Below are 18,279 nucleotides of genomic sequence, written 5' to 3'. Positions count from 1 at the left end.
CTCTCTCGCCAGTTCCTTGATTCTTGTCTACTGTTGCCTAGTCTCCTCTCTGACTTGACCGTCGGAGGGTCCCCGTCGGATCACCTCCGGTCAGTGCGGACTTCTTTTGCAGGCGCTCGTTCCCGGCGACAGGCGATGAGGGGATTGGCCGAACACATGCCATTCTACATCTTTTACTATTTACTTCCACTAGTGTTTATATATATACTTGTTACTGGTGCTATGTTCTTAGGATTTGTATTATTTGAGATTTTTATATGTTCAGTGAATGCAAGATAAAGTCATTTAGCCTAATTAACTTTTTCATGTGTAAAAAGCATAAATATGGAAATGGATCAAATGATTGTAGGAATAAATCCTAATAACTGTAGAAAGATGAGAACATACATGCTTGACTTAATTGTCTAATATCAATAGCCAAATGACTAAAACAGAGGATGTGGATATTTTTCAATATTAAATACAAAGGAGCTTGTCTTTTAATTTGGAGTGGTGGATTGAGATGCTAATAAGATTAAAAAAAAAAAAAAACGACAGTAAAATTTGGACAACGGCAGTAGAAGCAAGGATGGCAAATGTTGGATCTGACCTCGGTCCATTTCGGAAAATATGTGTTTGCAGGCTTGTGTTGCACACGACTCCATTGGCCCATAGCTAGCTTCATAACTGTATCATCCTACACAATCCAAACTGTCCTATCTTGAGCCCTATTGATCTCGATTTGATCTCATCTTGACCTGGCGTAGCCCATCTACTTCCTCTTAAAGATAAGAAAGAAAAGGACATCATCGGCCCCTTTTTGTCGACCTTTAATATGTCATCAACTTCAAGCTAGTGAAATGTTATTAATAATAATTTGTTTAGTTCAAAAATTTTGAAATTTTAAGAATAATCCCCCAATGTATATTAAATTAAACATAAGTCTATTTAAATATAAAATCTTATCTTAGATATCCAAATAATTAGGACTTTGGATGGATAAAGCTTAATTTTATCTTCATTTCTCTTTTTTTCCCTAGATTAAGAAATGTATTCTCATGGAAAGATACATTCATCCGATGGTGATTCCCAAGAGATATAATCCTTGATGAATAGATTAAATCATGTGGAGAATGCATAAATACAACTCTTGATGAACAGATGAATCATGTAGAAATATGCTTAAGGATCCATTTAAGCTTGCGGCCTTTCACATCTATAAATAAAAAAAAAGAATAAAATCTCAATTGTGTCAGAGAAGAGAATCATGAGAATAAATTGACCATTAAGTAAGTGAATTCAAATCCACTTATTAAGTATTTGAGAAAAATATTATGCCCATACATTATAAATGAAGATTGAAAGAGATTCTTTTCTAGTCTATTTTGCTAAGTTCAAAACATTTGAAGGTTGCTTCTGATCTCCTCGTCTGAGATCGGTCGTCTCGAAATCTTGATAATTTCTAGATTTGTCACACAGATTGATATAAATAAGATTTTTATTTTTATGGAAGACTCGATCGTAGAGGGATTTTAATCTTTCTGGACTTTCCCAATTTAGGAAGAGGAGAAAAAGATCTGTCGGTGGAAAAATAGCTCGGTCATAGACGAGATACAGTAGATCGTCCAAAGCCGAGGTCAAGGAGACTGGAGTGCATTTCTATCTCAAGCGATTTGAAATAGATCAATCGAAGACGATCTAAAATAGATCGTTCAAGGCCGAAGAGTCAAGATTCACATATTGATAGAGTGTGTTCGGCGATCTTCATCTCTGTCGCATATCTGTATACCTGTCGGACATCCAATTTTCATAGTTTGATCGGCGTCGAAAATGTTACAGCCGAGATCGAAGTATAGATCCACAACACTAGTGACCAGCCCACCTCTCATATCACCACTTAGTTCATCGATCTCACATGAAAGCCATTGATTGGCCAAGATACCAGGGGCTCCCTACGAACACGGTGCATCCTGCACACTGCGCTAGTCATACCAGACTAGATAAGTCGTGAATGGATGGACGATCAGTGCGATTGCCCGTGAAACAATAACTAATGGCAACATAAACATAAAAGATCTGGTCAAATGTCGGGTCAAACCTCCAACTTAATGTGGGCGTCCAAAGGCCCAAGTTCAGAATTGAACAAGCGGGGAACTCCCCATCCATGTCCCAATTCCCAAATCAGATGCGCTGGGCCCTAGCAGTCCATGACACTTCCAATTAATATGGCCTGCCGCATCAGGTGGATGTTCAAGTTTTATTGGTTGCAAGTCTTTCTGCCAATCCATTTGTCAAGCTTTGGCGATTGATCGATCTGGGATTTATGAGATCGAAGGGCATAAGGGTGTATGATAAAAGAATTGATTTGAGTGCCTGTATGTCTCTCACATCATGTAGTGACACTGAGTCGGTATGGTATAGTACATCTCATGCCATCCGGTTTTGGATGGTGTATCTTGAATGTGTCAAGAGTATCAAGTGGTGGTGACGCGGCAATGGTATGGAAATTCTATGAAATAAGGCTGCAGTTTGAATTATCTACCCTTCACTTGAGATTGAGATCATGGAGCTCGAAAAACGAGTAGCCTCTCACGCGTTTATGCAATCATGCCAACAGTGACCGGTGCACCAGCCTGTAAATCTTATCGGTGTCAAAAGATAAACACAAGGTTGCAGTTTGTCCTTCTACAGAGTATCAACCGATGCCCACTCTTTGGCTTTCATCCGTCTGCACAGATCGTAAAGCGGTTATGGCGCGATCTAACGGTTGAATCATTCTTTCGCGCGAAATGTACAACCCGAATCCTCCGGCGTGATCCACTCCTGTTTCGCAACTTTCCCTGCACGAGATTCCATCTATATTTCGTTATTTATATTTTTAAATCTTCTTGCTCTCCAAGCCACCGGTCATCTCTGATGGATCGGGTTGCGTCTATCGCGCGGTAGGAGCATTTTCCTTCGAGCAATTCACCGTTGGATCAACCACCGAACGGATCTCGAACGATGCAAACTCCGTCGTTCGTCCGCTGCAAAAAACTCAAGCGTCCATCCAACGGCGGATTTGTGAGCAGAAGTTAAATCCTTCAAGATACACTCCGACCCAACCGAATAACTGGGCACCAACCACCACTGTACTACGGTAGTCCTCGGGAAAACGACATCAACCGCGACGGATTAAGCACCCCCCAAATCACGCTCTTGATCTCTTCTCTCCCTCATGGACTCCTCCTCTCATTCCCTGTTCCTTATTCTATCCCTCTAATCTTCCGCAACCATGACTCCCCCACCCCGATCCCGTCCCATCATTAATCCTCCACCTGCTCCCGCCTCCCTCCTTTCCTCTTCCATGCCGCCCTCCGGCCCCAGCCCCGGTCCGCGGGCCCCAACGCGCCCCCCCCTCCGCGCGCGCCCGCCCCAGCCCCAGCCCCAGACCCTGATCTTTGGACCCGCCGCCGCTATCATGGCCGAATCCGGCAAGAGCGAGCAGATCATCACCCAATTCTTTCTCAAGGTCCTCCACGCCGTCCTCGGCTCCCGGATTCCCCACCGCCACGGCGCCGCCCCACCGGACCCCGCCCGCGCCCGCAAGCGCGACCGCTGGTTCAACCTCGCCCTCGGCGACCTCCCCCTGGCTTTCGACCACCCCCACCACAGCGTCATGGACCCCCTCATTATCGACATCATCCTCACCCCCCGCCCCCCGCCGACCTCCCCGAGGCCATCGTCGAGCGATGGACCGCCCAGTGCGAGTCCTGGAACGCCCCTCACTCCCCGGACAACTCTCCTTCTTTTCTTTACAGAAGGACCTACAAGAAATCGATCCTCCTCCTCCGATCCCTCTACTGCTTCCTCCGCCTCCTCCCCGCCTACCGGGTTTTCCGAATGCTCCGCTCCTCTAACCAGTCTCACAATTACGATCTTAGCTATAGAGCTTTGTCTTTCGCCGAGCCGTTCTCGAGGGAGGAGGAGAGGGAATTCAAGCTGCACAGCTTCACCCCGGTGGAGACCCAATTTGGCCAGCTCATCGTGTCGGTGCAGTATCGCCCGAGCCTCTCGGACTTCAATCTCGAGGCCTCGTCGCTCCTGCCCCCGATGATCATAACAGATTACGTTGGTAGCCCTGCCACGGATCCCATGAGAGCCTTTCCTTCTTCGCCCTATGAAAGGGGAGCCCGGCCGATATCGTTTCCGCTGAGAGGCGTCCGGACGTCGGCTACTCCTTCGGCTCCCCGGCCGCATAGCTGGACGAGCGCGCCGTTGGTGCACCATCCCTTGAGTTCGTTTCCTATTCCGGCTTCTCCTCCCGATGGATATGGGAATCGGATTCCGAGCCAGCGTCCAACGACTCATAGGAAGGGTAGTTTTAGTTTCGACGAGTTTAAGTTCTCTCCGCCTTTCTCCTCACCATCGCCCACTCCGTCACCGCCGGCGCAAGGCAGCAGTTATCTGCATTCTCATCTGCGCTCTGAAACTGCACCGTTGAGCATACCGCAGCCCCTGACGGGGAAGAGCCGGGTGCATAGCAGTCCTATTCTTTCAGATCCAACCAAAATCTTCTTGCCACCACCATCTCCGAGGAGCATGAGGACGGATCTTTCATCTCAGAATTCACCTTTGGAGAGTAGATCTTTTCGAAAGTCTGAAGGATTGAGGGCTGGAGATATCTACTCAAACTTGCAATGGTATACAGCTCAGAAGGTATTCGCTGTCTTCATTTTCTCCCTCTCAATACATGATAAATTTGTCATATTTGATATGTACTTTGTTTCTTGATGCGGTTGAATCTTGCTTTTATACGTGCAAATGTAATTGGAGGTTCAAGAATATCAAGGCTTTTTTCTTATTGAAGGTTCTGTAGTGTTTTTAATCTATTGATGGAAGGTTGAAAAGTTAAAGCTTAACAGCAGCAAACACTGATAATAGGCATTCCATGCTAAAAGGCTGCTTTTGTGAGTGAACCTTCCAAGTCTATCCACATATCTGAATGAACCACAATGACCGCCAAGAAATCAGGAGCAAGTCAAGGAGTTTCTATAAGACACTCCTTAATAATATATCTTATCTTGTCCTAGTCTAGAAATGAAGTTTTTTGGAGGATGTGCATGGTAACTGCATTGCCAATAATGCTCTCGTGAAGTACAAAGCTCTCATGAATTGTAAATCTCTCATGGAGTCAAGGATTCTAATTTTTTAAGCAATGAACTGGCTTTTTCTTATTATATTTCTAAGGTCAATTTATAGAGTGGATACCATCAAAACCAAATTCCACTCGCAAGAAGGTTTTTAAGAATGGCTAGCAATGCTTCAAATGTAATTACAAGTTTAATGATATGTGCGTTGCTACCTTCTTGGAAATTTCTAGTATGTTTAATTTGATGGCAATTAATTTATTGTAAAAGTGCAGCAACTTGTAGAAGTGAGATGGGAACTTATGCCAATCCAAGATAATGCCCATTCATGCTAGATCACTTCATTGTTTTGGGATGTCTAATCTCAACTGAAGAAATAAATACAACCTTGATAAAGTTTAAAATATAGTAGAATGGTTGCTTTGAAATTCTATTGGAAGATGAAACTTTCATAAATGTGCCACCTATTGATGTGTTGCAACTTCTGCATAAAGCTGGTGACCTCTGGTTGTGGATGCCAGTGAGCAAAAGAGCTTGAAGCTTTGAGGAAAGATGATGAATCTTTTTTTCTTTTCTTTGACTTGGTATTTTCTTTTGAAATTTTAAACATGATCCTTCCACTTTGGCATTGATGTGCTTAGATATAGGAGCACAAATTACATGGAAACAAGTTGAATGTAGTAGAAGTGAGAATGTGAAGATGGACTTGTGGTAAAACTGGAAAGGATAACATAAGAAATTGACATATTAGAAGAGCTGTAGGGGTTGCACAATTAAGGATAACTTGATGGAAATCGATGGAGATAGTATGGCCATGTACAACCAAGATCTAGGGGAGCTCCAATAAAGAGACGTAATTTGGTTTGTGTTGAAGGTGGTTAGAAAAAGAAGGGAAGATTTAAAATAACATGGATGAAGGCTGCGGGGAAGGATAAAAAGAAACTCAGAATAGCATTGGAGGTAGCCCTAAATAGGAATTTGTAGTGAATGACGATTCACAAAGCCAATCCTAAACCATTGCAAAAGGCTCGATGATTATGATTATGGTTATTATAGGAATAGTGCTCTATATCCTTTTAAGCATATGTAATTTTGCATGCAATTAAAACCTGAGGCTTGATTTATGATTTCACAGTTTAAGACATTTTTTGTTCAAAGGAAATCTGCTTTACATGTTGATCATGATGTATTCGAATATATACTTTAAAAAATTGGGTATGCAAAGCGATACTGTATCCACAACAGTTTTAATAATAAATTATCATTAGTATTGCACCACCTGTAAGGCTGTAAATGAATTGTGTTGGCTATCTTTTTTAAGCACTTTTATTGAGTTGATGTTCTGTTTTTATCCTTCATGGAAGCTATTTTTCAAACATTATTGCTGGAATTTGCCCCTATGCTGAAAAGCATTTCCAAGCTTGATAGAGACAGATTAGGCGGCATGTTTTAAGCAAAACTTAAGTTCTTGTAGATGATGGGAATGTTGTTTGGGGATGTAGAGTTTGCCAGCAAGGACAAACCTAAAATCATGATTTTTAAAGTCGTGTGAGACTCTGGAACCAAAATAGAACAGCAACCAAAACATTTATAATTTAGTTGTAAATCATTTGAAATGAAGTTTTTTTAAAGTTTTGGCTGAAACTTTATTATGGGGCCAAATCTTTTTGCACATATGGGCTTCTTATGCTTACTCTTTATCATTTCTTTATTTTTAAAATATTCTTTGGATCTAGGATGGATTTATCTTTGAGAAGAGACATTTCCAAGCGTTGTGCAAAACATTCCAAAACGGTACTTAGAAAACTAAAGTTTTTGACAAGAGTTTCACTATCCTAAAACTCAAAAACATAGACTTTCATTGGTCATAGTTGTATTTTCAATGTTATAGTGAATATGGTTTGTTATTTTTTTTTTCTTTAAAGAAAACAAAAATTTGATTGTCACAGCACAAAGCCACCATTACAATACATATAAAGGTCTCAGACATTATAATATACTTTAGAAAGATTATTTAATTTAATTTATTTACTTATCTTTCTTTTATTCTATCTGATTTGTCCTAATTTCAACTATTTTTATTTGCTTTAAATTTCAATTGAAATAGTTGCAGCTTGAACCAAAACCACTGAAACTGCTGAAACTGAAAAATATTTAGTTTAGATGAAATCATTATTGAGCTTTCAACCATTGTAAAATATATTAGCTTATAAACCCCCCCTTTGCCCATCCCTGCAAATCCTTTTGTGAAAATTATCTTTAAAAGAAAAAATCAAGGTATAAGTGCCATCTTAGGGCCTGTTTAGAAGACTTTGCAGGATATAATGGAAATGGCTTGAGAGAGAATGTAGAGGTGGAGGAACAGGGGGAGCAGGAAAGAGGAGTGAGAGTGTGTGGAGGGTAGTGGGGCCTGATTAACTTAGGTTTAGAAAATGACCTTGAGACACCTTTTTCTTTATACCCCAGCATTCCATTCTCTTCTGTCCCCCCTCTCCCCTACTCCCTAATCCCCCCCACCCCCCTGCAGAAAAAAAAAGAAGAAAAAGAAAAAAAAAAAAAACTGCACATTCTCTCTAGCAGATCCTGCTAGGTCCCAAGTATTGTCACAAATAGGCTGTTAATTGGTTTTGATCAATTTTTTGTAATAGCATACTGTGCCTCTTATAAAAAATGTCAGGAATGTTATCGAAACTTCCACTGTTCCTTCGAGAGATTGTTGGACTTCATTCAGTACAGTGAACAATTACATTTATTGGTGACTCTTAGAGACTAGAGAGTATGTCATAAATATGATTTCAGAATTGAAGTTTAGCAATGCATTTATTAATCATACTTTCAGAACTATTTGTTTTGGGCAATTTCTACTAGGAGCTGAATTAAGTTATGGGTTGTGCTAGCAAGAAAGACTTTGCCAAGAAAAAACTGATCTAGAAGAAAGGGATTATTTGGGATTAAGTTTTAAATATTAGTGTGGGACCATATAATATAATAAAATTTGCAAGTTAGCAGAATAAAGGAGTGCTTATTGTGCACTAACTGCATTGTCTTGTGTGGCAGTGTATTGGTGTTATTTGCTGGGTTATAGGTTAATATATTGCAAAATTTGTTTATGTTATGCTCAATTTTTTCTGAATTATTTGCAGTGTTATGTGGACACTCAGTATTGTCTAACTTCTGTCTAGTGTCGGACAGCAACCTCCAAAATTCTAGACATGGGGACATGGCATGGGTACACATAAATATGCACAATTATATGTTTCTGTATATGTGCATACATTTAAATAGATTCACATATATAAGGCATTATTTTGATCTGCATACAAAAGAGCGAGAAAAAAAGGGAATTCTAACAAAGAAAATAATGAAATACAATGAATTTAATTTTTTAGTAATTGATTAGGTTCATTTAGAGTTACTTAAGATGTACTGTTATACCTGAGTAGATAATTGACTATGATAACTTCATATTAAAAACATATGTAACTTCACTTAAAATGTTTAGCAGTTGAAACTAAGAGTTACCTGGATGTATGACATGAAAAGATGCCAAGTTTGGGTACCTCCTGCTGGCATCAGTAGGAACTCAAAGTGGAGTGTCCATCCTTGTTGTGTTGTGTCCTGCCCTGTCCAAGTGTCCAAAAGTGCCGAAACTTCTAGAACTTTAGAGCCAAAGTGTTTAGGTAACATAGATGAGAACACAGCTGATACCGGGAAGTCAGACAGTTTATACATTATTTCATAGTTTTGTATGTAAAAAATGCTCAAGGGTCAGAAAGTGGCTACAAAATCCATGTAATTTATGTTCACATATATTCTGATTTAGTCATTTTCTTTTGCACTTTCCTTTTTTTTTTTTGGTTTTTTGGGGTTTAACTCAAATTTAGTTTTGTCAACATAGAATTAGTATAGCGCAGAGATGTAGAGATCTGTCTGAACTTGGCATATGGAAGCACCTAGGAAGCACACTTATTATTATTTTTTTTTAAAGAACAAACCCTTACATATTGTATTATGATTTATTTCAATTTAATTTTGTCATTACAGTTTAAGACGTGTGGTATTTGGATCTGATGACTAAAACTGAACTGAAGTTTTGTTATCAAAGTTATATGATGTTGATGAAATAATAGTGGCAACAAGTGATTAGTTCACCATGAGATAGAAGTGCAAGGAAGATTTGCAAGAGTGGGAGTGAATTCCCATGTTGGTTCTGCACACCATGCAGAAGTTTCTAGCTGTTAAGGTTTTAACTTGCTATTATCCTCTTAAGTTATAGTTCATATTATGAGTGCCCAGGGCTTTAATTTGTGGAAATGTATTAATTGCAAAGAGCAGGATTTGAGGCAACTTTTTTTAGACTTTTGGTATATTGATCTTGGTTATAATGAATTTTTTGAGACTGATACTGCTGCTATTATGTCCTAATATACTTAGTAAAGCTTTTTTTCATCTCCTTTTCTTTATCTACCCATTCTATGTATGATTGAAATAAAGATTCGCCATCTCGGTATCAGACCCCGTATCAGTGTCATCCTATTATAGTGTCGGTACTCGGTTTGATACGGTACGAGATAATATACCGGTTTGGTACTTTTATGATATGGTACACCCATATCAGGTGGTACGGCAGACCATGGTTGAAACCATGTGTAGTGGTAATTGGATCATACAAACTAATGGTTTCTAGTTGGGAGATTTTTTAAATGTGATAGCAGCAATACTTAATATTCTGCTAGTAAATCTTAAGAGAATATTGACAACATTGTGACATCATTGTCCTTCTGATATCTGAACCTCATCCCAACCTTTCTCCTTGTATAATTGGAAGTCACAAGAAGCCGTAGGATAATTTAAAGTCATTCCACAACAAAGAAGGTCAGCTATGTCCATATGGATGACTATATGTTACTTTAGCATTTATCCGCAACATCAGTGGTCGACGAAGTCATATTTAGTGAATTAATCAAATCTTATTGACTTAAATGATATATACTAAATAACCTGTCCATATTTCTTATCCTTCTAAAGTTGTATGAATTCTGCCTCTTTTATTATAGGTGGGAATTAGATCATTGTTCCCCAGTTCTTTTGGAACTTCTGTTATATCATCAGTGGATGAGACAAAATCAAAGAAGAGCCTAATGCATATCAAGACCCGAGACACATTGATATCTTCAAATGGAGAGTATCCTCTGGAAGGAACTTGTTCGACATGGTCGTTGATCATGAATATATCAAAACTGTTTCAACAAAGGTGGTAGAAAACTCGACTTAAAAGTGGAACCTAGATTCTTTCCATCTGAACAAGCATAATTGATTAACCCTAACCGGGCTATTTGGCAAAGTATCTTCTTTTTCTGCAGTTTAATAGGAAGACCAATGGGTATTCAATGTTCTGGGATGGCCATGGTTGTTTTATAGGGGTTTTAATTGTAACTTCTGAGTCAATTTCTACTCATGCAAACATCAATCACAGAGATATATGGATCGCTGATATAATACCTAGCTAAAAAAATTGAAGGACTTTGTCCCTATTCAGGAGATTGCAAGAATGCTTTATCCATAAATGAACAAGATCTTGGACCATAACCAGGATTATTGTAATTGATAAGTGTATTTGAAGTGGCAAAATTTGACATATGGAGGATCAGAAAGACCTTTAGATTGAATGGACAAAACCATAAAATCTAGAAGGTACCGACAAAATGCATGTCTTGATACACCCATATATCATATTTTTCTGAAATTATTGCAAGGTCATTTCAAGATATAGAACTATTTTATTTTGATGCTTGGTCAAAGCGTTGGTTTAATTTTAAAGTCAAATTTATTTTGATTGTTAGATATATTGGCTTTGGTAAGTCATTTGTTTGGGTCAGCAGTCATGTGGTAAACTTATTGTTGTAATTAAATAGCCTTTAGGTGTTGCTTGTTGTTGGAACTTGGAAATCTATACGTATTACCAAGATAATTGTTGTATGCAGATTTCGTGGACCAGTGATAAAGATGATGATTAAATGCTTTGATTTTGCAACTTTATGTGTTCGTTCTCCTCCTAATACACCCTCACTCCCATCCCCCCAAAATCTGTTCCTCTGTTACATCTCCATCTGCTTGACATTTCATGCTGCATAAACTGGGTACCATATGAACCAGGAGAAAGGGTATGGTAATTAAACAATTATGGCTTGGAATTTGGTGATCTATGGGCTGCTTAGTACTCTTCCAATACCCCACCCCAGGGGTCCAACAGGATGGCAGTTCAGCAAAGTAAAACTTCAGACAAGCTTCTTATGGCAACTTGAGGTTTAGGCAGCAAGTGCTCTTTTTCTGAATGGCAAGCGAATAATTGTCTTTGTTGATTTTTTGTTTCCTTTTTTCACTTGAAAAAACTGATTGCCATTTTTTCTCCCTTTGATTACATTCCCTTCATAACTTCCCAATATAGAAGGCATGTCAACTTCAACTTCTCTATTTTGGTTGCAGAGTATGTTTTTGTAAACTTTGATTACATTCTATTAATGTAGTTGGATCTTCCTTTGGCGTGTGGAAAAATGTATACAGAGCCTTAAGGATGGTAGGGATGATTCTGGAAGGTTCTCTAGTGTTTTGTCTTTGGGTGGTTCACCAAGGCTTGCGTTTTCAAGAAGCTCCAGCAGATTATCGATGCAGGATGATATTGATGATGGAGACTTCTCTTGTCCTTTTGCTGTGGATGATGTTGATACATCAGATTCTCAGAATAGGTACTTTTCCATTCTTCTGGGTTATTATGGTGATCTCATATGATTCAGGTGGTTGATTCATGAGTGATTATTTATTTTTATTAACTTTAATGATTTTGTATACTCTTTTGTGCTTTTCTACATGGATCCTGATGTCAAGCTTCTAGCTCAGTATATTAAATGTTCTGCTACATAATTGCATGTGTGTTAGTTATGAAGTTTTGGTTCTCACTTTGTGCATGCTAGACAACAGACCTTAGTCAAAACACATACTTGGACCCTTTGATTTTTTGGAGTCAACACAAATCAACACACCAGAAGAAATTATTAACAATCTGAAATGCTGTGTTGAGTTGCTCGCCATGGTTGATGTTGGAGAATATGAGCTTACAGGAATTAAATGTCAAAAGGACTCAAGGGCCAGCAAAGATAGCTAGAGTTTACACATGGCAGTTGATGTTGGTCTCTTTTTGCCCTCTCCCTTTCTTTATAATTTTCAACCTTGCCTGACTGGAGAACTTTTTCAAGAACAAAAAAGATGAAGGTGGTTCTCTATGGATGTCATTGCCAGCATCTAAAGTAGCAGTATAGGTTCGATGATGCCTGAGAAGGGTCCTTGTGAAACAGGGAAGATGGAGAGACAAAGGCCTAGAAGCAGAGACTTGTGGGTTGATGCAAATCACTTGGGCCTTAGGTCATGATCGAAGGTTAATATGGATTTAAAATCCAATGGTTTTAGAACGACTGTTTGAGATCTGATCTAAATGGTGTCTGGGTACTATGATATTTTTCTTTCCTATTTTATTTCCTCATGGGAAAAATTTTTACCTTGCAGAATTTTGAGATATAACCTCTTTAACAACCATGAAATGGAGATTAAGTAGAGAGATAGAGAGGTCTGATGATTAGGAGAAATTTTCTAAACTTGGTAGAGAGAAGGGTATTGCTCACCAGAAAGTAAAAGGTAGAGAGACAGGCACACGTGAGCTTTTTTGGGACTAATGTTATAGGGTAGTGAAAAGAGAGAGATTTAAGTAGCAAAGAGGGGGAAGATAAAAGGGAAACATATAAAGAACCCCCCTTGAGTTGGGACAATTAAGAGAAGCTTTAGGAATTTAGGGGGATGCATAAGGTGGAGAAACTGAGGATGCTAGCATGCATTGTGTCTTCTCGACAAAAAAATATTGGAGCTTGCAAGGGGGCTTGAAGGAAGGGCAATTGGCTATCCAGCTTTTCCAACCTCCCAAAACTTCTGTTGAAATGCTCTCTAGATTTTCTCCATTCCTTCCAAAACATGTATACTTTGAGACTGCATGATGGCATTTACAGTTATGAGTGTAGGCACATGGATGTGCCTGCATTTGCTGCATTTTACTTTACTAGTTTATAATAGAAAATAGTACGGATTTTATACTGGCTCGTTGAATCTGGTGACTGTGTATCCATTTTAAGAAAATGTTCATTTATTTGCAGCACATATGATGAACTCACCATAGCTAAAATTAATGAGGTTTTGTGTTGAATTCCAATGTAGTGAGTTCAGTTAAGAGCTTTATTTAAGTCTGAAGTGTTGCTTGAGGTCTAGATGCTGTGCATAAGACAAGAGTGTTGTTTTTAGTTGTAACATATCAGAGATGGATCTATAAAGGTGTGTGTTGGATTTCAATTCTTAATATGGTCTTTTGGTGTTTCTTTCAAGTGTCCAAGTTAATCAAGTTTGAATTCTGCAAATTGCATCGTTTAAATAGGTTTAGGATGGATTAACAATGCAAGTTTTTGGATGTGACTGTTGCCTTAAATTTGTCACAATAATAACTGTCAGGCCAATATATTGACTCTCTCTGACTCCTTATTTGAACTTGATATGAAAATCCTCCTTTGCGGCTACATCATGATGACAACAAATCAATGATGCATTAAATCCATAAACTAAAAAGGGGCACCAAGAACATAACAGTGAAGTGTTTGATCATTATCGTCCTAATGGTTGCCAGATTTTGGTCTTAGAATGTTATGAGGAAACAGTTAAGGATGCACATCCGTGATGTAGTGGTTAATTAGCACAATGACGTATGCTGCTATTGCTGAGGTAGGAAGATGCTTTTTGGTGCATGCTGACAAGATTTGGAAGACTCCAAACACAAGCTGTTGCATCAAGAAGGAATATTATGACAGTGGTAAACATGGAAGACATGCACAGGTGGCAGTTGCTGGAGCATTTGGTGACAGTCTGAAGGCATGTTCTAGGATTGGTGGCATGATGATGAGAGAATGGCCCATTGTTGGTCATTCTAGCTTCTAATGGTTCTAGGACAATTGTAATCCTGGTTTAGTCTTGTGGAGTTGATCTATCGAATGAACACAAATTTAGTCCACATGCAACCATATATGTGACTCATTCCCAGAAATGTGCTGCCATGCTTGCTTATGGATGTCCAAATTTTATACAAGCAAACTATGTTAAAAATCATAAACAAAAAGATATGAAGAGTGCGCCATTGATGCGAGGACAAAGTAAACATGGTGTATGCCATAATGCACATCATATAGGCCATAGTAGGTGAATAATTTTCTCTAGATGAGCAAGAAAAATACTAAGCAGCATATACCATTTAGGTTGAATTAATTGCAACCATATATTTTATATATTTTGATTCCAAAGATGACAATGAAACAAATTAAATAAAGGGGCCTCCATGCCTAGGGTAGATAGAGCTTGGGTTCTGTGTGCATAATGGAAATGTATGTTGAGGGTATAAGTAACGGAAATGTATGTTGAGGGTATAAGTAACGGAAATTGTGCTTGGAGACTGGGAATAATTTGCATAGAGAAAGCTTTTCGATGTTATTTTGTTCACCTCGAGATTTCATGTTGATAAGCATCTAAATTGAAGATATTAATTGCTTCTAGTTTATATCTTAATTAATTTTATAAATTTGGTTGTGCTTAGGATAGGATTGAACTATTATGTAAATCTTTTTGGTTATAACTATTGCCAAAAATTTAGAGCCTATACCTTGTCTGATCCATTATCTCATATGGTGATGTTATATATGGGTCTGGGGTAATTCTCTACTTTGACTAATATCGACATGTTATGATATAAGTTCAAGACCAAGCACGTAGTAGTGGTGGTTTCTGGTACATTGCTCATTATCTTGTAAATTCATAGCTTTTGAATTACTTTCTTGTCAATACATGAACAGAGGCAGAAAGCAAATGGCCTTTATGATCTCTATTGCCAATACAAAAAGAAATCCTGATTGCTTGCAGTTTTGCCAAAAATTGGATATTATATTAATGGCAGAAATATTCAGGATATTGTTCTTCTCATGTTCTTTCCTATTGTCCATAGTTCATGACATGTAAATGGTTTTGCTATGAAAAGCCTGAGGATGGATGGTTAATGATTGTTATGGTGTATACGTTATTGCTTTACAGATGAGGAGTAATATGAAGTTATTTGCTGTATGTTTTGACAACAGGAGCCTTGATGGGAAGGAACCTCCAGAATCCATTCAGGCATCATCCCATAAATCACAAGATGCAGCTGTTGGCATTCTAATTCAGATGTTGAAGACAGCAGCTCCATTACGCCAAGATCACAGCTATTCATCCCAGTCTTCAACTTCTGAATTAAATGGAGTGATTGGCACCTCCAGTTTTTTTTCTCGGAGGACATCTGATGCACTGGAGGAGCTTCGAAGCTATAAAGAAATGAAGGAGATTCTGCTTTCTAGGAGCGGAACAAACAAAGAGAAGAGTAGCATACTGTGAGTGAAGCCCTTTCCCAAATATAAATTTGGAGTCAACGTTAGTAATCTCAGATATAGACTGCCACTACATTATCACAAACAGGTTTATGCTTCCCAACGATGTATATAAACCTAACCCACTGATGCTTGTTGCCGTCTTAATAGAGTACAGGACTACAAGAGAAGATGCCATTGAATTGCCGTGGAGAAATTCTTCCCGCCCCCCCCCCACTTGTAGGAATTCATTAGATTAGGACCCCTCGTTTTCCCTTACAGGTGCCTGTGCATGATTACAAATTATCTTTTGTATATAGGTGGCATCAGGATCTATGACGTGCTTTGCTTTAGTTGAATCAGAAGCTTGGTGCAATGGGCTTATATGTGGGATAGAGCTATATTGCTAAGTAAATTGAGCATCAGATTTGTGTCTTCAATTTGCTGAACATCCCCTTTTTTTTTTCCCGCTGTAACAACTAGCTGAATATAATTGAAATACAATTTTCTATATTTCATTAATTCTTTTTTTTTAATGATTTTTGTGATCATGAAATGCTTACATGTTGCTTGCAGGGGGCAGCCTAGTTAGAAAGGTTGTCAACACAGCTTGATGCAGTGATTTGGCTAACTCATTGCTGTATGATGGCAACTGTAATCAAGCCAATGTAGTGATGACTTTGGTTCTTTATGTTTTGTGGCTCTCTGGGGGATAGGGTGGTTATGTATGCACGGCTATTCACCAAAGTGGTAAATGATTAGTGTCCAGGGTTGTTGTATGTTAGAAGTTTGTTCTTGTGATACACGTAAGATTTAGGAGGAATGTAGATTTGTTATAATTTTTCCATTTCATTCTTAAGATCAAGGTTCACAATCTTGATATGAGATTTTATACTAGTATCATGGTACACTCAGTATGGGAGTTGGTTCGGCATACTTAGCCTTAGTACATCCTTGAGTCTCGATTTAGTATTAGTATGGCACATTTGATATAAGGTGGTACTTGTTGATAAAAGTTTTTTTGACTGTGTGGTTAAAGAAAATTAAAATATGTGCGTATGTATATGTTGATTAATAAAAAGGTTTTGGATTTTGAAATATTTTTTTACATATTACAAATGTTACGTTTTGGAATGAACGTGCATTAGATTATTTTTTTTAATTACCAATCTTTCTTGAGATGTATCTAACCAAAAATGAAGAATTGACTGGTCAATGTATACCTTTCCTTTTTGGGAGACCATGCAGGGCAGCACATTTAATATCCTTGTTTTATTTCTCTTTTCTACCTTGGTTACTTGATTCATTTGTCTCTCTCTATTAACATACCAATTAGAAGGTACTACTTTATTAAGTTGGAAAAATGATTGTATTAGAGTTTGGATGTGCATTCTATGTTCTTGGTATGCTATTATATGCATGCATGCGGAAGTACACATGTACACGAGCCGGAGAACAAAACTTTTGCTTTGTTCATTCCTTTCCCATTGAGACTCTCAAGGAAACAAAATCTTGAATTCTTGACAAGTTGGCTATAAAACTGTGTTTGATTGCGAGGGAAGTTGCAAAACTTTATTCCTTGAAAAGTCTAATTTGAAATCTTATATCTACATCTTTGATCTTTTTTTTTTTTTGTAGAAAATTTCTAACTTTTTTCCTATGTGGCAGATTTTCTTGTAACCAAACATATCTAGAGTTTAACTATACATGTTTGTTTTACACTTTAAAATTATATGAAAACAAGAGAAAATCATTCCTTGGGTACAAGAACAGGGATTCTTGGCTTATGAATCATCATACAACACGTTATGGCCAAGAAGCTCTATTATTTTCGAGAGATGGAAACAAATGATCTCTGTCAAGGTTGTTCCTATATCGTCACGGAGCTATTTTATCATCTATTATATTTTTGCCTATCTTTACATCATGTATTTAGCTGAGATCGTCACATCAATTCTATTCTACTACAAATTTCTTTAGGAAAGCGTCAGCAAGGAGAAAGCAATGTTTATCTAACCCTTCTCCTTCGCTGTCTTTATTTGTGGGCAAATAGCCATTGTTTTATTAGTTAATCTCTTCTTCTTTTTCATCATATAGAATTTTATGAGTTTAAATAGACGAAGGAATTTTCCACAGCCTATTGCTCCCAAAAGGAAAAATAGACACCTTTTTTTTTGTATATATGAAAAAAAGGACCTAACAAGATGGCCGCAGGGGCCTTGAGTTTTAGCTTTTGCACTCGGAGCTCTCCTCTAACGGAGGGTGGATTCGTAAGCTCAGGTCCGTTAGGATCCTTGTGGTTTGTGAGGACGATGAGTTCGGGACCTGGGGTATCTACCCCGGGTCTTACGTTGTGCTTAGCCTTTCCGGCTTTGCTATTCAGACGAAGTGCCGTCTTATGAACTTCCAACTTGAGTTCTAACTTCTCCCCAAAAACTTGAGTTCTAACTTCTAAGTTTTTATGTGAAAAAACAAAGAAAGAAAAAAGAAAAAGAAGAGAAGAAAACTTCTTAGTTTCCAGTATTCTGCTCAGTTGGTCTTGGATTACAACAATATCAAATCAATATTTATGTACTTCCTATAAAGATTTGACTCCTAACAACTGATATATTGTCTGCTGCTGAAGCTTTGAATGACATGGTCTGTGAATTGTTTGTTTAAAAGAATGAAGGAAATGGTCTGTGGGCCTATTAATA

The 18,279-nt window shown here is 38.2% G+C and overlaps 1 protein-coding gene across 1 annotated transcript; it reads left to right on the top strand.

Annotated features, from left to right (window-relative positions):
- The first annotated feature begins 3,238 nt into the window (after positions 1-3,238).
- On the top strand, positions 3,239-16,105 carry LOC140857187 (autophagy-related protein 13a-like). Its single transcript, XM_073255767.1, is given in 5 exon segments — positions 3,239-3,680; positions 3,683-4,677; positions 11,673-11,854; positions 15,320-15,607; positions 15,904-16,105. Coding segments are annotated over 5 exon segments (1,911 nt in total). The 5' UTR covers positions 3,239-3,253; the 3' UTR covers positions 15,923-16,105.
- Positions 16,106-18,279: the final 2,174 nt, after the last annotated feature.

The sequence above is a fragment of the Elaeis guineensis genome, chromosome 4, assembly GCF_000442705.2.
Source record: "Elaeis guineensis isolate ETL-2024a chromosome 4, EG11, whole genome shotgun sequence".
NCBI classification, from domain to species: Eukaryota; Viridiplantae; Streptophyta; class Magnoliopsida; order Arecales; family Arecaceae; genus Elaeis; species Elaeis guineensis.
Note: the sequence above shows the minus strand (reverse complement) of the source record. Positions and strands in the feature narration are given on the sequence as shown.